At 43.8% G+C, this 26,391-nt stretch overlaps 5 protein-coding genes and 1 long non-coding RNA gene across 9 annotated transcripts; 2 read left to right on the forward strand and 4 right to left on the reverse strand.

Moving 5' to 3' along the window:
- Window positions 1-221: 221 nt before the first annotated feature.
- LOC120687234 (tetratricopeptide repeat domain-containing protein PYG7, chloroplastic-like) lies at window positions 222-3,583 on the reverse strand. Of its 2 annotated transcripts, XM_039969228.1 has the most exons (5): window positions 3,281-3,583; window positions 2,758-2,805; window positions 1,980-2,269; window positions 1,259-1,405; window positions 222-703 (listed from the first exon to the last, which is right to left on the reverse strand). In XM_039969228.1, exons 1-5 carry the CDS (start codon window positions 3,531-3,533, stop codon window positions 422-424), a joined length of 1,020 nt encoding a protein of 339 aa, XP_039825162.1. In that variant the 5' UTR covers window positions 3,534-3,583; the 3' UTR covers window positions 222-421. The 2 variants fall into 2 exon arrangements, with proteins under 2 accessions (XP_039825162.1, XP_039825167.1); XM_039969233.1 differs by having other exon boundaries at window positions 234-703; window positions 1,980-2,809; window positions 3,281-3,521.
- Window positions 3,584-3,615: 32 nt separating this feature from the next.
- LOC120687277 lies at window positions 3,616-5,926 on the forward strand. Its single transcript, XR_005680686.1, has 2 exons — window positions 3,616-3,898; window positions 4,091-5,926. It is a non-coding gene; the product is annotated as an uncharacterized LOC120687277 (long non-coding RNA).
- Window positions 4,078-7,791, reverse strand: LOC120687251 (DNA-directed primase/polymerase protein-like). Of its 3 annotated transcripts, none has more exons than XM_039969247.1 (7): window positions 7,212-7,791; window positions 6,671-6,802; window positions 5,952-6,084; window positions 5,047-5,154; window positions 4,867-4,932; window positions 4,527-4,783; window positions 4,078-4,437 (listed from the first exon to the last, which is right to left on the reverse strand). In XM_039969247.1, the coding sequence occupies exons 1-7, from the start codon at window positions 7,443-7,445 to the stop codon at window positions 4,351-4,353; spliced, it is 1,017 nt and encodes a 338-aa protein (XP_039825181.1). In that variant the 5' UTR covers window positions 7,446-7,791; the 3' UTR covers window positions 4,078-4,350. The 3 variants fall into 3 exon arrangements, 2 of the variants coding, with proteins under 2 accessions (XP_039825181.1, XP_039825175.1); XM_039969241.1 differs by having other exon boundaries at window positions 4,078-4,440; window positions 7,212-7,786; XR_005680677.1 differs by lacking the exons at window positions 6,671-6,802; window positions 7,212-7,791 and having other exon boundaries at window positions 4,142-4,440; window positions 5,047-5,581; window positions 5,952-6,087.
- Window positions 7,792-9,150: 1,359 nt separating this feature from the next.
- Window positions 9,151-14,130, reverse strand: LOC120687226 (probable protein S-acyltransferase 12). The gene is made up of 7 exons (XM_039969222.1): window positions 13,793-14,130; window positions 11,756-11,945; window positions 11,171-11,262; window positions 10,386-10,512; window positions 10,225-10,310; window positions 9,816-9,881; window positions 9,151-9,743 (listed from the first exon to the last, which is right to left on the reverse strand). The coding sequence occupies exons 1-7, from the start codon at window positions 13,991-13,993 to the stop codon at window positions 9,627-9,629; spliced, it is 879 nt and encodes a 292-aa protein (XP_039825156.1). The 5' UTR covers window positions 13,994-14,130; the 3' UTR covers window positions 9,151-9,626.
- Window positions 14,131-18,821: 4,691 nt separating this feature from the next.
- Window positions 18,822-22,707, forward strand: LOC120687284. The gene is made up of 4 exons (XM_039969273.1): window positions 18,822-19,357; window positions 21,285-21,521; window positions 21,632-21,849; window positions 22,251-22,707. The coding sequence occupies exons 1-4, from the start codon at window positions 19,109-19,111 to the stop codon at window positions 22,423-22,425; spliced, it is 879 nt and encodes a 292-aa protein (XP_039825207.1). The 5' UTR covers window positions 18,822-19,108; the 3' UTR covers window positions 22,426-22,707.
- A 712-nt stretch (window positions 22,708-23,419) lies between these two features.
- Window positions 23,420-25,936, reverse strand: LOC120687295 (GRF-interacting factor 10). Its single transcript, XM_039969284.1, has 3 exons — window positions 25,526-25,936; window positions 24,546-24,770; window positions 23,420-24,177 (listed from the first exon to the last, which is right to left on the reverse strand). The coding sequence occupies exons 1-3, from the start codon at window positions 25,776-25,778 to the stop codon at window positions 23,861-23,863; spliced, it is 795 nt and encodes a 264-aa protein (XP_039825218.1). The 5' UTR covers window positions 25,779-25,936; the 3' UTR covers window positions 23,420-23,860.
- Between the last annotated feature and the right edge of the window lie 455 nt (window positions 25,937-26,391).

A 26,391-nucleotide genomic window follows, 5' to 3' on the forward strand; every position in this document is an offset into this window, starting at 1 on the left:
AGGAGCCTATGTGCAATGTGAACCAACGGAAGTTCAGAAATCGGTGGTGGGAGGTTATCCCAAAAACCACTTATAACTATGCATTAAGATTTAAGAAACAGATATGTAGCTTCTTCGAGACTCAGATGAAAATCAGAAACCCCGGACGACACCTTGCATCTCACCGCCTCACCGGCGTTTTGCAGTTAACCTACCTCCATCTTGCAGCACATCAGCAGACGAACACAATCACAGGCTCCTACAGGACATTCTGCATTGCTCCAACAAGATAAGCATATTACATCTGCCTTCCTTCAGGGACCATTCCGAGGCTACCACAGCTTCTCATCATGTTTACAAATGCTACCGTTCAAAAATTGAACTACTATTCTGCAATAGGGACTGAAAAAATGCACAATTTTACCCCCGAAAGGGAATACAGCTATCGCTTTTCAGATTTTACAGGCACGCCCTTGTACATGTTGGCGCGCTGCCGGAGGTCGTCCACGCGTGGCCTTGCAACCTTGTTGTTGGGATCAAAGAGGAGGACCTCCTCAAAGGCCTTGAGGGCCAACTTCAGGTCTTTCTTCTGCTCATACGCGTCGCCTAGGTTATTCCAAGCGGTCACATAGCCTGGTTGGAGCTCCACGGCCTTCTCAAACTGCTGGATTGCCTTGTCCAGTTTGTTATCCCGCTTGTAACTGACCCCCAGGGCATTGTACACCTGACCAACAAAGCAAAAGTGTCTGAGAAAGCCGCGTGTGAAATGAGGCATTTCCCGGACATGATTATATACTGTTTTTTAATTCATAAGCATGAATTTTGTACCTAACTCAGGTTACAATATCAGGATAAGTAATACATGTTACACGGAGTATGATTCCACCTGTATAAGTAGCCATCTGTGCCTAAAAGAGCTGCACATTCTTTACATATAGTTGTTTAGTTTACTTGCTAAAGACTGGTACTAACACAATCAACTTTGACCACAGCACATATGTGTTTTCATAACAAGATCAGCCTGTATATATTATTGGATACTTCTAGCTTTATTCTTTTAATGAGTAACAAGAAAATAAACTGACTACAGACTACAGAGCATCAGTTCTTGGGTGCCACAAAAGGGTCATTCTACAGCTTATGGTGATTAACTAAACAAACCAAAATAACATATCAACAATGCAATCAAAACTGTTCAGATGCATATCAGAATGCATACATGCCATTGGCTAGATTCTAAAATGCAGAAAATATTACCAAGTAGTTGAGGATAACTAACCTGCGCAAGATCCTGCTCATCTCTGTCCCATTTTTCAATTGCTTGCTGCAGATATTTGATAGCGGCTGGATAAAATTTTCTCCGTAGCATAACTGCTCCAAGCTCAAAATACTCTGTGGCACTTGCATCACCACTTCTCACTTGTTCCTAGTAATTATGTTGGTGAGATTTAGCAAATCGCAAGAAAGATCATTATAAGATGTAAATATGAAAATTAGAATAGCTTATGAAATTTGATGGCAATTTTATTATGTTCTAAGAATCATCCATCGCGAACCACCTCTATCCAGTAGTGCCTCTATCAGTGCAAACAATGACCTTCTCTTAGCATGACATACTTTAATCATGATCATGGAATAGATCAGCTCCATTTCTAAATAATACAAATTTTGTCCTTGTCAATACATATTTAAAGTACTACAATTTCAAAACAGCATGCAACTTCGCTTCTTCCTAAACGAGGCACTCCCTTCTTTTTAGAGTAAGATAAATAGAAAAGAATGGATGGAGTAGTCAGGTTTAAGATGGAGAAAGAATTCTGGTAGTGGTACAGAAGGAAGATATGGTATTATTTTCTAATCCACACTGCCAATATTTAATGCAGAATCTATATGAAAACAAATTTTTACACTTCAGGGTCACGTCATTTCTGTAGCATTTTAAATGCAAAAGTCAGCTCTATATTGTAGTGCAACCAAAACCAAATTTTTGAGAGGCTTACTTGCAGCTCTTTGGCAGAAAGATCAAGCTCTCTACGAATGAGAACCTGACGAATGACAAAAAATGTACCAGCTCCAAGTAGACCAAGTAGTATGAGAAGATAAGACAGCTGAATTCCCAGCTCAAACAGCTCTCCGACCTCATAAACCATATTTAACTTTGTTCCCACACTAGACTGTGCTGATTGTGCAGTACTTAACCAAACTGTAGTGCAACATGGAAGTGCACTGTATTGCAGAAGCAAATCCCTGCTTCTCCTATTATCCTTGTCTGAAGGGTGACAGAAAGCTTCTGGTATATGAAGGAACATCAAACAGCATTTATCAGTAAAAAAATTGGAGAGAAGTGATTATAACACCTTATACAACTCTACGCGGTTCGCAAAATATGTTAAATGGCAGGTTTTGCCATTCAAATTTCGGTAAATAATCAAATGCCAAGGAGACTAGCTAGGTTCCCATTCTAAGGGCAATATGAGATCCGCATTAGCTGAATTAGCACCATTTGTCAAACTTCTTTGTTCCCCTTTCTGAGATGTTACTAACCAGTGAGTGTGTTTTTTATCTATTTGTCATTTGCTCATGAGGTACAATAAAAAAAACAGAAATCATAGGATCAGATTGCTAGCCTCGTTTGCATATATTTACAATCATAGTACCAAGCGAGATTATCCTCATTTAAACAGCACACCATTAATATGTAGTTTCAAAACAATGAAATGCTTATAATAAGAGGTCAATATGCAACTTTTTTTGGGGAAATGTTTGGTAGGAACTAACCATCTAGATCTTCTGAAGCTAAAATGACTCCTCTGGTTGGTGATCTGCCTTCCTTAGCAACAAAGAAACAAACCCAAATTAAGATTGGATTGAAGCTAAGACATGGTGGTGTAAAATGGTTATTCGAGTTGATGAAGATAAGAGCAACAAAAGAAGCATCCATTGTGCACATAGGCGTACCAATGCAAGCTTTGAAACGACGCTTTACTTGCGCAACATTCTAACTCTTTAATTACGATAAAAAAACTCTTTAAACATTTACAGCCCACCCTTTATTCTCAGACGTTCATTCCATTTTGTAGTTAGAATTAGCAGGCATCATGGTCAAGTTAAAGACTGAATTATTGAGACGAGCATTTCTAACGAATATTGCACGGCCTTATGAGTGACTTTCATGGAAGAATAAAAGACATCTAAAAATGGAACAGAACTCTGTAGTCCAAAATACTGAAGGACTTCCAAACAAAAGAAAGAAGCTAGCATTCCGCCCGTACGGAAATCCCTACAAGCTGGGCTTTCTCACCAAGAAAGGCGCCCTCCTTCCAGCAGAGGGAAGGACGAGGGCGACGGCGGACAGCGGAGAGGAGCCCGAGGCGGCGAGCTCCGGCGGGAGAAGGCCCGAAGGCGCGCTCAGCGGCGCGGGCGATAAAGACGCGACCACCGTGGTGGCTGCGCGCGGGAGGCTTGGAGACCGACGAGGGCTCCGCCTGTCGGAGGAGGAGGCGGCCGGGGTCGACCCACGCTTGCGACGGGAAGAGCAGCAGCAGGCGCGCCATGGCCGAGCCGAGGAGGATGGGATTCCCGAGCTAGAAGATAGGCCTGCTGCGCGCCGCTTAGACCACAGCCGTTTATTGTCCCGCCACGAAATCTGGGTCGTTCATTTTGGGATCCAACCGTTGCCATAGCATAACCGTCACTGCTAACTTCCGTCTACAAGAAACCTACACCGTCACAGTCAATGGATGACTTCCGGAAATTGCGTTCTTTTAACATGGCGGGTGAGTTCTTCCCCTCCCTTCCTCATCTACAGAACCGCCGATGTTCTTTCAGCATCCTTGGTGAGGAAGGAGGTGGATCTGACCAGGCTAGAGCGATGGCCGGAGTCGCCAGCGATGAAGATGCGAAGGGAATCTATGGTTGTGTAAGTAAAAGTTACGTTTTGTGGCCGATTTTAAAGGCTCAATTTTAGAAAATCCATGACTTCTAGACTTCCAAAATCCATAATTAACTGGATTCTCGATTTTAGAAGTCATGGATATTTGGATTTTCCAAAATTGAGCCTTTAAAATCGGCCAAAAGCTAAAACAAACAGAGTTAAAATCTCTTGTACCAGGGTGTTTCCCGTAATTTGGCTAGGAGTGCTTCATTTTAGTCCAATTCCCCCTTGGGCAGAAAAATATCAGCTTTTGGATGCTTCCACATCACAATTTTCAAAGTTTGTCACTAATTATTACAATTCTCTATTAACATAAATATTATTTGAATATTCTATGTTCTACATTACACCGCCGTTGAGGGTACAGGACGCAATGGAGAACGATAACCTACTCCGAAGCATGGACATGCGCAGTAGCAATGCGACTGCCGGAAACCCTATGTATTGCTCTGGGATCCTTTTTGTTCCTCAATTTGCTCCATAATCCTTTCTGCGTCCATCCAGAAGTCAGCATCATCATCATCATCCTGCAAATACGTGGAAAGTATGCCATAACAGCTGGGCAGAATGAGCACAGCAAAATCAACAACCGAGAACCAATAGGACTACTAACCAAGGTACAGAGGTCAGAAGTGTGCTCGATATTCTCGATGCTATCGGCAAATTTTACAGCTTCTTCCCACCATCCGGGATCCTCCTCATGACTCTCCATGACAGATTTACCATCAGACAGATAACACCTGTTCCTGCTGCTGTCGTCTAAATTGATTTCTAGAACTTTGCCCTGATATTCTGTCTTGGCTGACTCCACTACAGAGCTAAGTTCAGGCATCACATCCCAGGGTACAGGACGCAATGGAGAACGATAACCTACTCCGAAGCATTGATGTTATGAAAAAAAAAAACAGATAATCTGTGAACTGAGAATCAATACACGGATGCTCCTCGCTTACCTTGACAATCAGGGTCGTAACACTTTTGGTAGTACGCTGCTCTTTGGATATCAACAATGTACATCACTGGTGCATTTGACATAACTGGTGATTAGCTAACGTGAGCAAGAAATAGCACAGTAGTTGAAACAGTTGATGTTGCAGGGAAAAATTGTTATTGCTTCTTTTTAATATTGTTACCATGATTGCTCTTATGCTCTCTTCCAATATGCTCACAGTACCTGCTCCTTGACATGCTATAGATCATCAAACCATACTGTGAAAACCAGTACCAGGATCGAATCTTTCCTGCAGTGAAATGAACGCATCAATGTTTCAGGTAACAATATATATCCAATTATTCCATTATTGAAAAGTAGCACATCATAGGATGAAGGATTTATTTGCCTTCAACATTACATTATCCAAATACAGTAGAAACATGCCAATACAATATACTATTTGATCAACATTTTTCATTCCTCAGAAGATTTTTTAGGAGCCCTAGGTACAGACAATGACGAAGTTGAGAACAAGCCAGCTCTAGTCAAGTCTGTATTTGGAGACACAAAGGTATCCAAATCCAACTCTGATCCAGTTTTGGCAAAAAGGAATAAGGAAATAAAGCAAAGATATTGGACAAGATGTCACCTGGACATGGATACATCTGAATCTGATGGAATGCAACTTGGATTCAGGTATCTGACTCCACAAAATTTTGGAGGTATTCAAGTAACTGCAATTAATTACAAGAATGCACAGCAGTGTCCCGGCCAGATTTGCATTTAAAAGTGGTATGCATTAGTTATATTCGAGGAATTCTAATATTTGAAAACAAACCTGAGAGCTTACCATTCCTAGCCTTCAGAACAGAAAGAAGCTATATCACAGCTAATGTACTGCTATAATGTAAAACTAAGTTCTATAACATGATTATGCACATGAACATCCATTACAAAATTCGAAAAGGTCTAAGGCAACAAACATGGCAAAACATCTTCTGGAGTATAAATAAACACACATTAGAAATATACGACTATCAGAGCAAATAAAAAGATAAATACGAGACCCGCAAAAAAAAGGAAATTACAAGGAAGGCTGACAACCTGAAACATTTCCCAAAGAAGCAATAAACTCAATAAAACCATCCAAAGCTGGAAAGTGAGATTTTCCATAGGTGTATTCATGAGGAAAATCGCTTCGATAAGTAACAATGGGTTCCTTGTTCCTTCCTTGAATCTGGCCATGGCAAAATACAGAAAAGATAGATACAAAATTAGCATATGCTAAAATTTGATTCATTTTCTTAAGAGAAAAAAATGCAGAGCACTTCGGTACCTCTCAAGGATAGTAAAAAAGGTCAGCTGTATATAACATCATGTAGGCACCAACATAATTTCAAATTTTCAAACTAGAATATGCACAAGTTCTGAACACAGTGTTCAAGATTAATGAAGCCAAAATCAGCCATGGTCAGGCTCTGGCCTTTTCAGGCTGTTTTTTTATTAGTTTACTGGCCCCACACAAATAAGGGGCATAACACGTATGTTCTATTTATCTCTTGATTGATGAGTGATTTCTAGATCTTTTTCCTATGTTTGCTGTTAAACAAAAGGATCCATAACCCTCAGGCAACTGAAGTACCTTTGCCTTGGATCTCACATTTGTCTTATATATAGATGTAGGAAACATATAGGGAATATATATAACATTATGATTTCAATAAGTCAGTCATACTTTGAAGTTCAGTAGTTGCAGATTATTTTCAGAAAAGTACACTAGAAGGGAAAAAAATAATGCTCTGATGAAAATTGCAAATACTTACTCGAGGCATACTGAATTCAGAGTCAAAATGCAATGTTTTCTTGCATTCCAAGTCCAGTTTGCATATCAAAAGTTTATCACAGTTATCATCCAATCTGCAAATAAGTGACTCCATAAAGACATCTTTATCATTCTGTGACAATTAGATACAATGTCAGATTGCAATAGTGATACAGATATAAAAATCACATATGCTTTCCAATAGAATAACATATGTAGAAGACTATTGACTGCTGGCATGACAGAGATAATAACATAAAAAAAACAGGAAAGAAACAGGAAGCCGGAGATTAATATTTTATTATAATACTGCATCTACTGACCATGTTTTATATTCCTGCAAGCATAGAAACAGAAGTGCAAACTTCTATCTGAAATGTCTGATGCGGCCCAGAATTAAGGCAAAAGGACTCATAGAAACATTTAGACAACACTATTGCAAAACAATAAGAGGGAATTATCAATAAACAGGATCAGTTTAGCTTTGGCACTCAAAAGTGTATTTACTTCATAACAAAAATAATGTGTGATCAAGAGCTCACCGTTTCCTTGCATTTGAAGCGCCTGCTAGGCACAAGAAACGATTTCTTCCCAGACTTCGATGAGAAAGCCAAACGGAAACAACGATTACGAGTGTAAACAGCAGTATCCATAAAGAGCTGATCGACAGGATCTGTCGAGCTCTCTTTTGTAATATAAAGTTTATCAAGGTCGGGTTTGGCTGCACGCTGAGCTGCAATTTGTGAACAGACCTGTAGGGAAGAATAAAACTTCATTTCAGAAACCAAAACAATGTTTTATTTTTATTTCGAGATAGGATGGATTGAAACACAGTCAGTCCAAAGATAATTACTTGAAATTTTTATATGGATGTAGATTTAAAAAGCAGAAACACTATTGGAGAAATGTGATAGTTCTTCCAAAGGTCCTTAAACACAGATATAACATGAATCCTCCTATTAACAGCTCCACAACACTGCAGACAAGTTAGTAATGACGGGAATAATTGCTGTATTCCTCCAACCCTAGATGGGCCTCTATACACATGGGCTCAATATACTCCAACACCCCCCGCAGTCTGAACAACCGACGCAGCGGTATCCAAGACTGGACAAGATGAGAGTACAAAGGGCAAATACCCCCCCCCCCCCCCCGTAGCCACAACTAGCCACCGACTACGTTGAGGCTGGATCGAAACTCCGAGAAGGTCGAGGAGGGTAGACCCTTGGTGAAGATGTCAGCAAATTGGGAGGTAGTCGGGACATGGAGTACCCGAACATCGCCGATGGCGACTCTGTCGCGCACGGAGTGTAGGTCGATCTCCACGTGCTTCGTCCGCTGATGCTGGACGGGGTTGGTGGAGAGATACACGGCGCTGACGTTGTCGCAGTAGACGAGCGTATTCTTGGTGAGCGGGCTGTGGAGCTCCGCCAAGAGCTGCGTAGCCAGGACGCCTCCGCCACGCCGTTAGCGACAGCCCGGTACTCCGCCTCGGCACTGGAGCGGGAGACAACCAGCTGCCGCTTAGACGACCAGGAAACCAGGTTGCCGCCCAGGAAGACGGCGTAGCCGGAGGTGGAGCGACGAGTGTCCGGGCAGCCAGCCCAGTCAGCGTCGGTGTAGACTACCAGCTCAGCAGAGGACGAGCGGTGAAGTACCAGGCCGAGGTCCACAGTGCCACGGACGTACCGGAGGAGACGCTTCAGCGCAGCAAAGTGTGACTCCCGGGGATCATGCATGTGGAGACAGACCTGCTGAACATCGTAGGTGAGGTCCGGCCTGGTGAAGGTGAGGTACTGCAAAGCACCGGCCAGACTCCGGTAGGCAGTAGGATCAGCCACCGGATCACCCAGATCAGCAGACAGCTTCGCCTGAGTGTCGACTGGAGTGGAGCAGGGCTTGCAATCAGTCATCCCAGCCCACTCCAGAATATCGAGGGCGTACTGCCGCTGGTGAAGGAGAAGACCAGACGGGCGAGGCTCAACAGTGACGCCCAAGAAGTGGTGTAGCTGACCGAGATCCTTCATAGCGAACTCCTGCTGCAGAGAGGAGATGACACTCTGAAGCAGCTGTTGACTGGAAGCTGTGAGCACAATGTCATCGACATATAGCAGCAGATATGCCGTCTCATCCCCACGGCGGTAGATGAAGAGAGACGTGTCAGATTTAGCCTCGGTGAACCCCATTGTCAGCAAGAACGTGGTGAACCGAGAGTACCAAGCCCGTGGAGCCTGCTTCGTTTTTTTATTTTGACTGTGGCAGGCCAGATTTTTTTGGGTTTGTTTTGAGAGAAATTTAACCGCTGCCAAAAAGACAAAGCTTATATCGTTTGCCACCGAAAGAAAAAAAAATAGAACACTGTAACGTGTCATCCAATAAAAACAACTTCAAATGAAAGGGCACTGTTAAACATGCTAACGTGAGACAATGAGTACCCCTGCAATTTTTTTACGCAATTTTTTCTAGGGTAACTGCAAGGGGTGAAAATTTGAAACTGTTTAATAAGTCAACAAAGAATTAAGAGGATCAAGTGGATCTTTGTTTGGTTCTTACAGCTAGTGTAAAAAAAGAATAGACATGTGTGTTTCTGTATACCAAAAAAAAAGATTAACAAATTTCTGTACAGAAATCCAATAATCTACAGGTGAGACGGCCCTATGTCATACTCCCTCCGTTCCAAATTATAAATCATTCCAAGAATTTTGGAGAGTCAAACCATATTAAAGTTTGACCAAAATTATAGAAAGAAATATAAAGATTTATGACATCAAATAAGTGAACTATGAAAATATAGCTAACAAAGAATCTAATGATACTTAATTGGTATCATAAATATTATTATCTTGTCATATAAATTTGGTTAAATTTGAAAAACTTTGACTTTTCAAGATTCTTAGAATGACTTATAATTTGGAACGGAGGGAGTAGAACACACTGATGCTAGACATCATATGCGATTAGACAATTGCGTCAGAACGAGTGGGGAACTCAAGGCCTCGAAGCGCAGGGATGTTGTGCAGATCCTCTGTAGAGTACATGGGAACGAACCAGAACACTTTTTTGGTGCCAAAGACCTGCAGGAACCTGTATTACATACGGGACGCACGATATAAAGATCAGACAAATGAATGTGCAATAAAGATTACCTGCTCCAAGTTTCTTCTCCATCCTAGGTCATATTTCCATGAAACTGACTTCTTTCGCTCGTAGACCTGCAACAAGTTTTGATCCAACACAATCATATTGTATTGTTTTGGAAATGACATCAAGGGAACAAGCTATTAGTCTACTGGAATGTAGTGTTGAATTACTGATGCTATACAATTTAGACTGAATTAAAATGATTGGACAGTTATAAACCTTTTGTGTGAGCTCTACAATTTCCTTCGATGAATACTGTCATTTGAATCTTGCAGTATGATTACCATATTTGACCAATTTCCAAATTAACAGGTAATCAGATTGACGAAGTTTGATGTTTCATCAATACATATCTTTAATGTGTGAATTGTGCAAAACAAATTAAAGCATGAGCATTAATGTTCCCAGAATTACCTCTATAGAAGTTGTATTACTCATAGCGAGAGATGTATGCATGCCAATGAAACAGAGAAGGCTCAGCGCAAATGCTAAGTTGAGAACTGCAATAAAGACCAGCTGAGTAACTCGCACACCTTTGAGGTAAGTGCTTACACAAAGGAGGGGGGGGGGGTTACCAAAAGCCATAAATAGAATAGCAATATCCCCAGGGGAGCTGGAACGCCTACTTTCATCTTGAAAGAACTCAATAAAGTTTGGAAGTAGTACCAAGGTATCCAACACTGTCTCAACAAATGTATACACCTGTATGCGACAGAAAATGAACTTTAACAGAAACACGTAGCAACAAATGAGGTATCTAAACAGGCAAATAGAGAACTGTCACTACAGGGGAGGTAATAGGCAAATAAAACATGTGTGTTCGAGAAAAAAAAAACAGTCATATCTCTTTTGTTCTAAGTACAAGCCTGGGCTTGACTTTAAGGGCTGTTTGCCAATGGTTGACAAATTTATCTAGCAGCAAAAAAAGCTTGCACGCTTGTATACCATTAATGTTTAGGTCAGCATGTCAACTAAGAACCAGAAGTGTTGCCACGTAATTATTGTATATTTGCAAGAACAACCAAACCATAAAAGTAATGTCAATTATGCATTACATGTTTGCAAGAACAATCAAACAAGTACAATGCTTAAACTTGAAGACGGGCTCCTTATTGCAGGTGCAGGAGGATCAAATAACTTTCAACATAAAAGAGATGACAAACACACGTTTGAAATTGAATCTGCGCAGATTTATGCAACTCTGTTTACACTACATACATGATTTTTGTGATGCTTTTTTTTGAAACATTGCAACACGTTCTGTTACCTATATCTATGCTATAAGGGACGCCTAACCGAGGACACCAATGAAATTCTGTTTATACTAAAAGGGACGCCATATGAAGTGATTCCATTGTACCAGGAAAAGGAGAAAATACTTGTAGTTCCTTGCTCCAACACAATTCACTACCCAAATGCAGTGATGGTCCATTTTAAGCACACATCTGTTACCTGCATAGTGAAAAGAAAAGGTTAAAACAAGAACATGGTGAAGGACTGGATGACATCTAACGGATGCAATAGAAATTAGATAAGCTGTTTCAAAAAAAAATAAAGGTGAGGAAGATAGCAGACCCTCAGCCAAGCAAATAAAACAGAGGAAAATAAAAGTGCTTCTTGGTTATGCATCTATATCTGGTAGATTTACAATATCCAATGCAACTATAGCTACTAAATATTTTGCAGAAAGTTGACAGCATTTGTTTTTTTTAATCATAGCAAGAAACATCAACAAGAAGATCCAGACCAGGAACTGAAAAACTGAACAGTGCAAAAGAAAAAAGTTAATGTAGATACAGATAACTATCACAACTACTATTAACATGTGATTTTGATAAAAGACTCACTAATGAACAAAATCAAAGGTTCGATTGCAACTTTTCAAACTGTGGCCATAAGTTGAAATATTAGCTGCCATCAACATTCAACAGGAAACATGACTTACAGACAGAACAATGATGACAGCGGGGAGGTTTAGCATTTTGACAGCAAGAGCAATATCTAGGTGCACTTCCATGCTCCTCTGGAGAGGAACCAGGATCCCCACTATATTCGGCATCCTGTCTCCAGTTTTCAGGTACAGAACCAGGATCCGTGAAAACAACCATCAAATAGCACCACATAATCATTGCAAGCTGCAGAAGAAACAAGATCCCTGAAGAAGTTTAAGCAAGACAGAATCAAATATAATCATGATTTGTATTTCTCATTTTAAAGCCCATGTTGGAAAGTATAAAAATATAATAACTCAAAGCTACCATGCCCAAAATGAAATATTCTCACAAACTCTACAAGAAAAAAAAAGTTGTTTTTTCCCAACGTGGAATCTAGGAATTGGAACATCTTATTTGTGCGAGCAAATAGCAGTTCTAAAGCAAAAAAAAAAAAGATTAAGTATACAAATAAGATGTCAAAAAAACATAGTGCAGTTTGACTTCTCTGCTACCAGACTGTTTTTCAGAGAGAATAGCAGGAAACCCCCTACAGTGGTACTGGTATTTACATTAACAATATAGAAGAAAAGGTGTACGCGACAGAAAAAAAGGAGCTATACAGTGAGGGTAGGGCCAAAGCAGCTATACCAAAGAAGATAACCAAGAAGTGAAGGACAGTTCTAAAGGCCCTGTTATTCTATGTAACTGAGCTAAAGCTTCAACGTAAAAGCCTGCTATCCGGTGATGAAAGGAAGGATACTACCTGACTGTTTGATGAGAACAACAAAAAAGGCCTTACATAGGAAAATAGTTAGCAAATCCAATTGTGGTATATTTCAAAATGGATTTTATTCAGATATACTCAGCTAATTAAATTTGCAAACTCGACAATAGCTTCCTTGGTAGTCATGAAGGCACCATGATCCTTGATGAGGATTGCAGTATGCTGGATTTAAAACTTCAAATACAGCATACGAAATTAGAATCTAGACACTCCATGTGCATCAGCATTCAGCTCTACTTACAGAAATGTGTATTCACCTAAATAACACCGAATGGAAAACCTAATGTCAATTTTCTCCTTTTGGAACTGAAACCTAAATACGTAAGCAGGTATCTGGACTCTGGATGAGATTTCATTGGAGTATAAAGTATGTGGTTCAAATTAAAACTAAACCCCAAAATTTTCAAGGAAGCTGCCATTTAGTTTACCTCGTATATCTCAAAAAGCTGACATGTATTTAGTTAATGTTCCAATCAGAAACATGATGCTTAAGAAACATGCAGTCGAACTTCTCTAGCTTTGATCACTAATATGAAAAACAAGGTATTTGGAGGCCGCTAAATTAATGAAAAACAAGGCATTTTGAGGCCGCTAAATTATGTGAAAATGGCATAGTTAGATTTTTGTTTTAAAAATATTTTCACAACTATTTAGTAACATATTTATATAAAATGAAACGTCAAAGTTGCAGCTTGAGGATGAGCAGAGATTGTAGTTATGTAGTTTAGCCTCCAACAACACATATCAGTTACCACATCCAAAAAAAAAATATGCCGCTAACTAGTTTAGTGTCCAACAAGCTCAATCCGAGCAACCTTTCCACTCCTTGGGTCAACCACGATTAATTTAACCCATGACTGAGTTGCTTCGCAAGTCAAATCAATTTTCGCAATTGCACAACAGTACAGGTCTAAACAGCTGCACATCATAATTCCAGTACCCACAGTGCACATGACTGAGATGCGCATTCGACACGCATAGCTTAACTGACCCTAGAATCCCAAGATCGCAAGCTCAAAGCAGTCAAGATGGTGGACGTCCAATCTGATCGATGAAGAGATGACCCGGGGAAATCAAATCTAACTCTGCACTTTTCTCGGAGTCAGAGCATTACTAAAAATAGATGGCCAAGACAGGATTTTGTCTAATCTCTCGGGCTCTACAGGCTTCTACGACTAGCCCCCCCATTGCCAAATTTGTCACGGCGCACTAAGAATAGATCTCAACAGAAAGGGGCATCAGCAGTAAGGGCGTCGGCGCTTACGAGTACGTGGAAGGCGGCGAGCACGGCGGCTGCCTCCACCGCGGCGGCGCCCCCGTCGAGGAGCACGGGGCCCCAGGCGTAGACGACGACCGCGTAGTAGGAGGCGGCGACGACGGCGCCGACGAGCACCACCATGAGATAGCCCAGCCCGCGCAGCCCCGAGCAGGCGCGGAACGGGTTCACGTGCCGGCAGCAGTCCATCCCAGTCGGCCGGCGAGGTGGGGGACTCGCTTGCGGTGAGGAGGCAACCGCAGGCGCGGCAGGAGGCGGGGAGGGAGGCGGGCCGCGGGTGCTGCGTGTCGGTGGCGGCGCGCGCTCAGCTGTCTCGGGGTGGGCTTGGCGCGTCCCGCTGACCAGTGGGGCCCGGTGGTGTTGACGGTGTGTTTGCCGACAGCGGGGCCCACCTATTTTCGGTAGAGTGAAGATAGGGTAACTGCTTCTGTTGACTTGACCGTGACGCATATCCAAGGCGTCATGGCATTGGGGGGGAAAATCTCTTTTTTTTTAAAAAAAAGGAAAAAAAATCTCGAGCGAAAGAAACGGAGGCAGAGAAGTTTGCACAACCAGATTTACTCGGCATCGGAGTAGTGCTGGGCCTGATGAAGATAGTAGTTGGAGCTAGACGCTAGACAGTGGACACCAGCACGGCAGGCATGCTGCCCCGGTGAGCTGGATGAACATGGTGCCACTGCCAGCGACGAGTTGCGGCGCCAGCAGCCGGGCGATCCGCGCCGGACTCGGAGATACCTAAGGCCCCGTTTGTTCAGGCTCCTCGCGGAGAGCTCTGCACGCAGAGCCGGAGCCGGAGCGACGGAGCTGCTATTTGTGGCTCCACCAAAGCAGTAAAAAATGGCTCCGGCTCCTCCTGTAAATGTTCTGGAGCGGCTCCATCGAAATCACCATTTGGCATGGCTCCGGCTTCTCCGGTACGGAAGCGAGGCGCGGAGCTGGAGCTCAAACAAACGGGCCCTAAGAATAAAGATGAGCGTTGCGTCAAACAGACGAACATGCATCCCCGTGGCGTGCAACCCGGCATCCTCCCTCCCTTAACCTTCCCTTGCCGGCTGTCGCACGCACACGCATTCCGCGTGCCCACTGCCGCCCGCCGCCGGCATGATTCGCCCCCCGGTCCGGCCAGGTTCCGTCGCCGCACGCCATGAGGGCGATCATCGATCACCAGCCGCGAGCGCACCGCGCAACGCGACACGCGTGAAGCATGACCACCCTCCTATTCCGATTCCCGAGTCCCGACCCACATATAGATCCCTATATCCCGCGCGGCGCATCGTGACCTCGTCCGCGGACGCCGGCCGTCGTCCGCGGACGCCGGCCGTCGGCCGGCACGCGGGCTCGGAGCTCGGCGGCGGCGACGACGACGCAGGTACTAATGCGGCATGGTAAGCTGGTGGTAAGCTGGTACGTACTCCCACCGATTCAAATTGTACGCCGTTTGACTTTTTTGACATTAAATTTGACCTCTCGTCTTATTCAAAAAAATTATACAAACATAGTCAAGTTTAAGTTATTTTTGAAGATTTGTATTCATAAAGCAAGCCACAACAAAAGAAGTGATGTTTGCATAAATTTTTGAATAAGACGAGTGGTCAAATTTGAGGTCAAAAAAGTCAAACGACCTATAATTGGGAACGGAGGGAGTATGTATTAATAAATGTCCTCGTTGCTTGCATTGCTCATCCACGCAACATGATTGCCGGCGCCGTTGGTGAACGGCGAGTTGTTGGGTAGTTGGCGATGCCGCCGTGCAATGGGCAGCGGTGTTCCGGAGGTGCTACCTAGTACAATAATAATCTGATCAAATTTTGTCCTAATTATATGGATGGACTACGCATGCATTCCCTTTTTTTAAGTCCGACTCGTCCATCTTTCTTCCTTGTCAACCCCAAACACACTGTGGGGCTGCGGCCGAGCCCACCAAATGCATGCCAATCGAGAATGTTTTGCTTTCAAATCCTTGTGGTCTCGGTTGGAAACATGTGGTTAGCTTTTGGAGTTCTTCCCATCCTGACCAACACGCCTGAATAACTTACTCGGCCTCACTCAAACATTTGATAATGATCAATGGCAGCAAATCAGTGAGCAACTGATGAGCGCTGTCCAAAGCTAGGGATGAGCCAGCGCGAGCCAAATAATCATTGGATCAAAATTGGCGAGTGAGCTGGGCGTAGCACGCACGTGTATTCTTTGTGTTGTTCCACTTCCACACTTGCGCGCGGATCATCCTGCTCCTTGGGCACAAGAGGTCACATGGCTGTGTCGAGTACGTATATATATGAAGGTGTAGTGGTCGATCTGTATATGCATGCGCTGCCTTATATTTTTCGCGAGCGTGCCATTAATTAATTAATATCCGTCGCCGGCAGAAGAGAAAGAACGGGTACTAGTGTAACATTAATTATTAGAGCAGGGCGATCCAGCAGAAAGCCATGCACGGTCGTGTAGACGGACCTGCCGTGCCGACCTCTACCACCGGTAAACGGGGTCGGGGTCGGGGTCGCCATCGCCAACCATTTCTTCCCCTTTTGGGAGGTTTCACAGTGCGTACGGCGCCTCCCCTCTCGCCTGCCCGTGCGCGCGCACAGGCGAAACGAGACGAATCTTCGGCCATAAATTTTTTTTACGAAATGACGAATGGGTGCGTAGAGTACTAAACAAAATTTATTTGCGAAATTTTTTCACGGATGAGTGTAACTTTTCGAGACGAATCTAATGAGCCAAGTTCTATCATGAATGACTACAGTAATGTTACAGTAATCACATCTAATCATCCTCTAATCATATGGTCAAAGTCCTTATTAGCTACAACACATATTACAGTATCATAATTATGGAGATTGTTTTATAATTAAACTTTATTTAATACCTCTAACTAGTGGTCAAATAGACAAAAAAAAATCATAAAATTTTTTCCACCGCCAACCAAACAAGGCCTTCACCTTTTCACCGTGCCCGCCGAGTGCGTGTGAAACAAACACATGCTGACGCCGTGCGGCGCGGACCCCGCGCGTGGGCTAGGCCTAGCCGCCTAGGCTCCAACTCGAAGAAACAACTGCCACCGTGTGTCCGGGGTGGGACCCACACCGACCCCACTGGTGGTGGAGCGTCGGCGGTCGCTTTCGGCCGACGGACCGCCTGCTGTGCTGTGGGAGTGCGGAGCTGAGGTGGGCTGAGCTCAGACCGCTCGCAGGTCGCAGCAGCGCAACGCGCGGTCGCTGACGCGGTGGGGACGGATGGATGGAGCGGGTCTCCGCGCGCAGACCGGGTGGCCCACGAGGCCACGCCCTCCGTGACCGCGCTGGTCACCCGGTCTGGAGTGTGGAGTGTCAGTGAGTCTGGACGCGCCAAAAGAGCACCAACCACTGCGTTCGAGCGCTGCAATATTTTCTTTTTACGTCATTTCAACTCCAGCCTCCGGCCATAGTGAGATAATAGTATTTTTCTCTTACCGTCCTTCCGCTCCAGCCTGCCGAACCTTTGGCCGTGTTTGGTTAGTTTGCGCGAAATTACTGTAGCATTTTTGACCGTTAATTTAGAGTATCAAATGAAGTCTAATTACAAAACCACCTCCACAACCCCCGTGTAAATCGCGAGACGAATCTAACGAGGCTTTTGACCGCGCGATTAGAGGATGGTTACTGTAGCATCATTGTAGCAAATCATCAATTAATTACCGTCATTAGATTCGTCTCGAAAAGTTACACCCATCTCTGAAAAGGTTTTGCAAATAGACTTCATTTAGTACTCCATGCATACGAGATTCTCTTTTCGAAAAACGTGCGTGAAAATTTTTGAATGTAACCAAACACGGCCTTTACCGGCAGAGCCCCCGCTGGGTTCGGATTAGCAGCAGCTGATGCTGGTGCTGCTTTGAGTTTCAGCGTTGGCCTAATGACGTTTTTTCTTCATGTTTTTTTTCTTTTTGCCAGCGAGGTAGGGGAGCCACGTAAAACACCACGGCCAATGCCGTTGATACAGAAAAAAGAACGTGTGATAGTCGCGGCCTCGGACACCGAACAACGTATAGCGGGTTTTTCTTTTCGGCACGTGACACCTCTGAAAATAGGTCTGGTCGCCCTCTTTTTTTTTGCCTAATCGATGGTCTGGCTAGCTTCTAAGAGGGATCCAACTATTTTACTGTAAAATTCAATATAAAAATGAATGACATATCATTTGCATACGATTCTACGCTATAATTCTATAAGACAATGTTGTGCTGGCAACCAGCAGTAGTGTTTTTTTCTCACACTAAATGAACACCAGCCACCAGTCAGTCAGCAATACTTTTTTCTCACAGCAAATCAGCACCGGTCACCAACCACAGCCACCCAAACAGAGTTATACCTGAACATGAATATTGTTCTAATATGATGTAGTAGTTGTTACCAGAAGTAACCTATTACTTATTTTGCTAAGGGTGTGTTTAGTTCATTTTGCAAAAAGATGTAAAGATGTAAAGATGGCATTTGAAGTATTAAATGAAGTCTATTTGCAAAACTTTTTGCATAGATGGGTTGTAAATCGCGAGACGAATCTAATGATGCTAATTAATCCATGTTTAATCAATAATTAGCGGATGGTTACTGTAGCATCACTGTTGCAAATCATGGATTAAGTAGGCTCATTAGATTCGTCTCGCGATTTACAGTACGTCCATTCAAAAAGTTTTGTAAATAGACTTCATTTAGTGCTTCAAATTAGTAAGATTCCGTTTCACTTTAATGCGTTTACGGTTTTTTTGTGTTTACATGTAAATAACTAAACAGGGCCTAATATGATAATCCTATCATAAACAGACCATGTTACTCACCCTCATCAGTCATCACAATCAACATAGGAGTACGTGTGAAGGCACAAAACGCAAAAACAATGCGTACAAACAACACAAACAAACAACTTGGATGAAGGAGGGCAGAAATGTCATTCCACGTCGTCCTCAATGGGACACCTCCCTCTCCCCCTCCCTCTCTGGCTCTCTCTGTGTCCAATATCGCACCCGAAAAATCTCTCCATTAAAATATACTCACAGAAATTAGAATTCCTTCCTCCTCTCTCTCTCTCCGAGTCCGCTCCAATGCCGTTGCCTCTCTCCTCCACCTCATCATAAACGCCTCCGGCTCCGACGGCCTCCCGGACCCAAACCCTAGCCGCGCACTCGCCGACCACGCCGAGCTCGCCGGAACCCGCCCGACCCGAGCACAATTCCGCTCGGGTCGCAGCCGATCCGGCGGCTCCCCTCCCGGACAGCCCGGGGCCGTGCCCCCCCCCGCGGATGCTAGCCTGATCGCGTCCCCACGGTCGATGGGTTCGCCGGGGTCCGCCAATGGCAGACGCGGCGAGTACGTGAGGATCCCGGAGGAGGTGGAGGCGGCGGCCAAGGGGGAGGCCGACGCCGCGACGGCCCTCAAGGCGGCCGCCGCGGCGGAGTGCCCGAGGGTGCTCCGGTGGCGCGCGATCCGGTGGTGGGCCAAGGTCGCCGTGCTCGGGATCTTCCTCGCGGGGGCCGGAGCTGCGGCGGTCGTCTTCCTCGGCCCGCTCGTCATTAAGAAGGTGCGCGCTTTCGCCCCGTCTCTCCTCCTCCTCCCCTCTGCCCCCGCCGCCTCGATTGCTTCCGTCGCGGATCGTACGGAGATTCGTCGGCAACGCGAGATCTTCCCTCTCTCTTCTGTTTCTGCTCAGTTTATGTCCGTCGAACCGTCGATTCCGACGTGATTTGCGGATTTGTGCGTGAATGTTTGGATATTTGCTGATATTTTTTGTTTGTGGTAGGGACATCTTCATTGTTCCATTTGTATTGTGATGGTTGTTTTTTTCCGTGGCTAGCTCATAAGAATAGGTAGGTGACTAATTTTCCTTTTGGCTATATTATGAGCTGGAGGATGAGGTTGTTGAGCGTTTTAGGATCTCAATCTTTAGCAGAATTTAGAAGAGTCAGCTCTTTGAAAGTGGGAAGAAAGTCACCAATAGATTTCGTTTCGATTTCAATTTTGGATATGACTGGGTCGGATGGGGACGTCGCTGTTCAATGTGTGAATTTAGCATTATTCCCAGCTGGAATATGGGAGATGGAGAAATTATTTGCCAATTCACCAAGTTTTGACATCGGCCAATGCCTTTCACTAATATCTAGTGGACCAATATGTGGGGTCTGTACTCTTGGTGCTCCGGTAGTGCATATGCTTTCACTAAAAGGTGGATGGATAGGAATAATCTCACAATCCAACTGGTACTTGATTTTTTTTAGGTTGTAAAGAAAGATGTGGTATTGTTACTCTTAGTTGTAAAGAACATCATGTTTGCAATTCTTCCATAGCATTTTAATTAAATGAGTTCACTTCAGTGGCATGTCCATTCACAACATGCAATGGCACATGGAAGCTTCTACCTGGAAGAAGATCAGCGTGTCCTGGTGTTTGGGCTCTGGACGCACTTGATTTATGATCTTGCTTGGAAGCAAACTCCATTGTGAAAGCCATTCCCAGAAATAGTTGTATAGAAAATAGTTTTCCATTATCTTTCCATGCTCCTGTTATTATGGATTTATGGTTAGTTCATGAGGAATACATTAGAAGTACTTTTTGGCAAAATATTTTGGTTGGGTGTTGAGGTTGGTGGCACAAATTGTGTTTTGCTAGTTTATTTGCTGTAGTGTGTTCAAAGATCTTTATTTATTATGTCATGGAGTTATAGATCTCTTTGGAAACCAACTTTTGGGGGTGTTGGGATTGGATGAGGATCTCATTGTTAATGATTAGAGTTGACTTAGAATTCTGCTACTGCTAGTGTGCAACAACTCTTAGAAAATAAAAAAACATCATACACCAAGGAGCCACGGCTTTCTGTTAATGTTAACCATTGCTTGTGACTGGCTTTTATATTTAAGATATGGACTGGTGCTGTGTTATTATCGGTGCTTGCACTGCAACATAAATTGACCAGAATGCTATTAGTTGTGATACTGCTTTTTATAGAAGGATTGGAATTGTTGTCAAATTCATGTTTACAACTCGACGGCTCGACCCATAATTGGTAATTAAACCTTATCCTTATCATCCCTTCCAAAGGTTTACAATATCAAGTCAGATCAGACGCTTATGTACAAGTAGGTCAATAACACATGCAAGGAGCAGCCCTAATTAGAGGTCATGTGCTTGTCAAGGCTGCTTGTTTGCGACCTTCAATATAAATTATATGGGATAGAGTTCTCCAAAGAAGTTGATGATCATAGGCATTATGCTAAAGGTTGGACTCTGACATCTTAAGTTCAACAGACCAGAGAACTTACAGTATCATTCTGTTGAATCAAGTGAATCGGTTGCATCATCTATTTATCTGCACCAATTCAGGGTGACCACCTCATATTCCACTTGAATAGACTGGTTACCTGGCTTACTTCAGTAGCTTTCAACGCCCTAATATCCCTGGAATTATGTTCTTAGTTTCTTGCTGACCTTGATTTTCGTGTTACCATTGACAGGTTGTTGCACCTATTCTTTACTGGGAATCGACAACTTTCAGCAGATCAGCTATTGCTCTAATATGTTTTGGCGCAATTGCCTTGTTCCCAAGTGTTTTGTTACCTTCTTCACCATTCATGTGGCTTGCGGGGATGACTTTTGGATATCTTTATGGGTTTTTGATAATCCAAGCGGGGATGAGCATAGGCATGTCATTGCCTTATTTTATAGGCTCTGCATTCCACTGTAGGATACATGTGAGTCTCTTACTGTCACCTTTTCTTCCTCATGTTTATATACAAATAGAATAGGAGACCCATTAGCGAATTACTTGGTTTTGAACATTTGGTTGGTAATGGTTCTGCAGAGATGGTTGGAGAAGTGGCCAAAGAAAGCAGCTTTTGTAAGACTTGCTGGCGAAGGAGATTGGCATCATCAATTTAGGGCTGTTGCTTTGCTCAGGATTTCTCCATTTCCATATATAGTTTTTAATTATGCTTCTGTGGCTACAAATGTCAAATATTGCCCATACATAGCTGGTTCAATGGCTGGAACCATACATGAAACTTTCCTTGCAATATACAGGTTTGTACATATCTCTTGCCCCTTCCATTTTTTTGATGCTGTGGTTGCGATCTTATTTCTGCATTTTGTGGAGCATGCCTGGTACCCAATGTGGTGAATCTGTGTTGTTATTAAATGAATATGCAACACTTTGTAAGCAACATTTATCATGTTACATCTGATGTACTTTTTTGTGATAGCTGTTTTTCGTAATCACCCATCAATTGTTTTTTCTAGTATTTATCAATACAGTTTGATGGTGTGGTATATTGTCAATTAGCTTGTTCATGCATGAAACTGGAGTCATGATGTGCATCCTATTCTGTACTATTTTGAGCATAAACTTTAAACGTTGAGCTGCTGTAGTATATTATTTTCTGTTTCTTATTGGGAGAATCTAACCTCTTAATTTTCGAGAGCAGTGGGAAGCTTCTTCAAAGCTTGGCTGTAGCAACTAGCAAGGGGTCCTTCTTGTCAGTGGATCAGATTATCTACAATGGAATCGGCTTCACAATCGCCGCAGCTTCCACAGCTGCAATCACTATCTATGCAAAGAAAGCGCTACAAAAGCTCCAAGCAGAGGATGAGATATTCTGAGCGCAAGAGGCCTGTGCTCCGGATCAAACTAGTTTCCATTCAGGTGTACTATATATAAACACTTGCTACTAATCTGGTTTCCTGTGTCGACTACCTGACTACAACCATCTGAGGGGATGAGGGTGCTGCAGCAACTGTAAAGAAAATAGAGAACCAAAAAACACTTACGTTTTCTGTTCTTTTTTCTTGTTTTGTTTTCTGTAGAGAGAACTATCAACTTCATCAATGTATTGCTTTACGCGATGTAAATTCCTATGGCGAAGCTTCCTTTCCTTTCTTTCACCAACTATAGCGAAGATGTGCAATGCTTGATGCCGGTAGGGTTTGTTACTAACCTTGGAGAATTGAGAAGTTGATATCCTTCAGTAGTGAAGGCCATTTAGAAATATAATGAGTCTCTTGGGAATATAGAGACTCATGGAAATAGTCCTTTATCTATTTAACAGCGTTGATATCCTGCCTGCAGGCACGATTCGCGTGCTCCATAGTGATGCATCGTTATGCTCCTGCAACGTTGGACCATGCATTGGTGTTCGTTTCATGCTCGCAGAACTCTCTAACCGATAATTTGATACAAGTACAACGCTACGTCTCGCTGGCCCTCAACTTCAATGCTACGTTATATTTATGCGAGGACAATTGATTTTGTAATCAGGCGTCACCATCTCAATAAAGGAAGAAGTACCAGGTACAGGTAGAGAAATAAATCTACATTGTTCCATTAATGGTGTACGATCTCCCAAATCAAGCTTCACTTTAACAAGATACAAGAACAAGGCAATATGGCACCATTTTTTTTTTGCTACAGCAGGAATCTCAAATGCCAGTCAACCCAACCGAACAAACGAAACTGACATCTAAATTGTGCAACGCAAATTGGGTTGCTGCAGACACTCAGCGAGTCTTTGACCTACTACCACCAAAACATGTACATTCTGAGCACTGGGTTGAAATCTACTCCACATTATAGAACAGAATCACTGCTCTGCTCACATCCAAGAAGTTACTGAATCTCTCCACAAGGAATAAAATTAAGGATCTTCAACTTGTTATAAAACTGACAAATCAAATAAGTGCACAGGCCAAGAAAGGTAAACATCAAAAAGCACAGTATCCAGTCTCCCAAGTTCTTCCATCGGCTTCTTGGGTCACAATGCGATATTGTCAGTTCAAGGAGGATTTATCAGATCATGCCGCATCGCCTACCTGAAGGCCGAAGGCACGACAACGCTAAATCAAACTATACACCTAAGAGTGAAATTTTCAGTAACAGCTAAGGGAAGTTCTTGCATCTTCCTCGCACAGACACTGTGCTTGCTTAATGAGGTTATAGCTAAGACCACACTACAGTCTTTTGGGGATTACATGCAATAAGAAGCGGGCGCTAGTTGCCAGTGCTGTTATGCTCTTTCTGCGACTACTAATGCTGCATCAATTATGTAGACTGCACAGCAGCAGGTGCTGCCACTGCAAGTTTCTTGTTACTTGGGCTCTTGTCATCAGCCTTCTTGGCACCTTCGGTAGCCTTGCCAGGAGTGGATTTTGATCCTGATGCAGAATCAGGCTCGTCGTCCTCGACAACAAGCTGTACAGGACGCTTGCGACCACGATGCATATGACGCTCACAGTATTTTTCGTTTGGGATAGTACTTCTCCAGCATCGCCACTTTTTACCATCTGTTCGCCGGCATCTCCCAGGTTCCGGCTCGGGGTTCTTCCCAAAGTCCAAGCACAGTGTTGCCAAGCCCATCACTGTTCAATCGAGTTATACAGATATGTTAGAATGGCTAAAATAATTCATATACAAGAAATTCCAACTTTATGCATTAAGTTTAGTAAGATGCCCTAAGCCTAATTCAACCAGGTTCCTTCATTATCCCTTGGTAACATGTGCATCAAGTTGCATTTCATCTTAACCTTGCTTAGCTAACAATATGAGTTAACCTATACAAACAAGGACAACTTGAAATGACATCGATAAATTTATCTCTTGTACTGCCCTACACATTGCAAACAACTAACACTGATATCTAGTGAACACTTGGTGAAGGCCCACCAAAAAATTCAAAAGATTTCCACAAGAGTAGCACAAAGAAGCTGAAACAGGTTAGAAGGCATACAGGTAGGGTACTTCTGGGCACCTTCAGAGGATGCACCAGTTACACTCTTCCATATTGGAAAGACGAGATGAGTAGGCACAGGTACTCGGGCAGCCATGTATTGATATACCCGGGACTGCTGCTCTAGCTCCTGAAGTTGCATCGCTGTGAATGCTGCACCAGCACCATCAGGGATCGATGCCACAAGCGCTTTCATTTCTTCCTGAAGTGCTGCTGTTGCTGCAGCTGTAACAAAATAAAAGAAAATTCTCAGCGGCGCACAGCCAAGAATTTTAAGGTCGAATAGATATATACTCAGTATGTAGATATATGCTCGAGTACTTAGTTCAAACAGTGAGCACAAAAGCAGACCACATTGGTTGGACAACATTGACAAGCTTCAAATTCATGTTCACTGTATCAGTGAAAAGCAACATAACAGTAAAGGGGTGAAAGGAAGGTCTTCAGTTTTCTAGCATGGCTACAAGTCAAACGAACCTAATAAAGGAGCTAGAATAAAACAAACTACCTTTTCTGAAGCTTTTAAACTTTAAGTAACTAAGAGAATTAACAGATTTGTACAACAGCAATAACTATTTCTCTTCGGCCTCTGATGTTTTGCATCTATTCTCAACAACAGAACAAAACTATGAATACAACTAGAACAAAGCAAGAGGAAACCCCCTGAAATCCCCTCGTACTTGACAACAAAAGGCGCTGTTAAATCTATAAACGACAAGTTACAGTGTAGATACACTGAACAGATAATCCCACCCTTGCCAGATGAAACAAAACAACTGTACAAAATTTATGGGCAAGTAAAGTTACAAGCACCCCAAAAGAATATTTTCTTTTCTTTCTGTTTCACGGCAACTGTTTCAGTAGGGAAAAGACGTCAAGAACTAGCACTACCGTATCCATGCATCTGACAGGCGATACACAGCAGCGACTAGTACCACGGCCACAGCCGGGGAGAACCTCTGCAGGAACAGGCACCGTACCTTCCTCCGGATCCTCCACGGCGACCACCTCCGGATCCTCGACCAGGACCAGATCTCTGCACGCTCTGTCGTCCTTCTCCCCCTCTCGATCCGCCTTCTCCCCCTCCGGCCCTTGCCCCGTCCCTTGCGCCGCCGCCACCACCGCCTCCCCCTCGGCCGGCGCCGGCGCCGACGGCGCAGCCTCTACCTGGGGGTTATCCCCTCCTCCTCCGCCGCCGCCCGACGGGTTCTTGGCCTCCCCCTCCGCCGCCATGGTCGCAGCAAAACGGCGGCGCGGGGGGAAAAAAGGTATCTTTGGGGCGCGGATCGGAGGGGGACGCGAGGAAAGGCCGGTGATACGGCCACTCGCTTTGACGGGCGCGGGTGGGGGTGGGACGGGAGGAGGAGGGAGGGGCAGGGCCGTGCCGAGAGGGAAAAAAAAAGATTGGGGCCGTGCTGTTTGTTATCAGGTGCGGCGTCCCGGGGGAAGGGAAAGCTCTCGAACCCAAACCGCTAGGCGCACCCGGGGGGTTGGCTGGGAGTAAAAAGTATGGACCCTGGATTTTGGGCAATCAATGGAGGCGCGTTGCAGTTGCAGGCTTGTCATGGGAATGGCAACAACAACAACATAGCCTTTTTTTCCCAAGTAAGTTGGGGTAGGCTAGAGATGAAACCCGAAAGAAATAAGTTCAAGGTTCAGGCACATTGATAGCTAGTCTCCAAGCGCTCCTATCCAAAGCTATCTCTTTAGAGATATTCCAATCCTTAAGGTCTCTTAACCAACTCATCCCACGTCAGTTTAGGTCTACCTCTACCCCTCTTTATATTATCGACCCGCTCAAGAATCCCAATACGCACTGGCGCCTCAGGAGGCCTTCGTTGGACAT

The sequence above is a fragment of the Panicum virgatum genome, chromosome 2K (assembly GCF_016808335.1).
Source record: "Panicum virgatum strain AP13 chromosome 2K, P.virgatum_v5, whole genome shotgun sequence".
Taxonomy (NCBI): Eukaryota; Viridiplantae; Streptophyta; class Magnoliopsida; order Poales; family Poaceae; genus Panicum; species Panicum virgatum.

Bases quoted from the DNA above. Each gene is read 5' to 3' on its own strand.
- LOC120687234 (XM_039969228.1), bottom strand. From the start codon at position 3,533: ATGGCGCGCCTGCTGCTGCTCTTCCCGTCGCAAGCGTGGGTCGACCCC. The intron at 2,806-3,280 runs GTGAGAAAGCCC...TTGCTAAGGAAG, and splicing joins GAAGGAGGGCGCCTTTCTTG to GCAGATCACCAACCAGAGGA. The intron at 704-1,258 runs GTTAGTTATCCT...TTTGTTGGTCAG, and splicing joins ATGAGCAGGATCTTGCGCAG to GTGTACAATGCCCTGGGGGT.
- LOC120687251 (XM_039969241.1), bottom strand. From the start codon at position 7,445: ATGAAGTTTTATTCTTCCCTACAGGTCTGTTCACAAATTGCAGCTCAG. The intron at 6,803-7,211 runs GTGAGCTCTTGA...TAATTGTCACAG, and splicing joins GCTTCAAATGCAAGGAAACG to AATGATAAAGATGTCTTTAT. The intron at 5,155-5,951 runs GTTGTCAGCCTT...ATTTCACTGCAG, and splicing joins TTCTTTGGGAAATGTTTCAG to GAAAGATTCGATCCTGGTAC.
- LOC120687226 (XM_039969222.1), bottom strand. From the start codon at position 13,993: ATGGACTGCTGCCGGCACGTGAACCCGTTCCGCGCCTGCTCGGGGCTG. The intron at 9,882-10,224 runs GTAATTCTGGGA...AACTTGTTGCAG, and splicing joins GTAATACAACTTCTATAGAG to GTCTACGAGCGAAAGAAGTC. The intron at 9,744-9,815 runs GTAATCTTTATT...AGGTTCCTGCAG, and splicing joins GGAGAAGAAACTTGGAGCAG to GTCTTTGGCACCAAAAAAGT.
- LOC120687284 (XM_039969273.1), top strand. From the start codon at position 19,109: ATGGGTTCGCCGGGGTCCGCCAATGGCAGACGCGGCGAGTACGTGAGG. The intron at 19,358-21,284 runs GTGCGCGCTTTC...TACCATTGACAG, and splicing joins GCCCGCTCGTCATTAAGAAG to GTTGTTGCACCTATTCTTTA. The intron at 21,850-22,250 runs GTTTGTACATAT...TTTCGAGAGCAG, and splicing joins ACTTTCCTTGCAATATACAG to TGGGAAGCTTCTTCAAAGCT.
- LOC120687295 (XM_039969284.1), bottom strand. From the start codon at position 25,778: ATGGCGGCGGAGGGGGAGGCCAAGAACCCGTCGGGCGGCGGCGGAGGA. The intron at 24,771-25,525 runs GTACGGTGCCTG...ATTTTGTTACAG, and splicing joins CGTGGAGGATCCGGAGGAAG to CTGCAGCAACAGCAGCACTT. The intron at 24,178-24,545 runs GTATGCCTTCTA...TCGATTGAACAG, and splicing joins TGCCCAGAAGTACCCTACCT to TGATGGGCTTGGCAACACTG.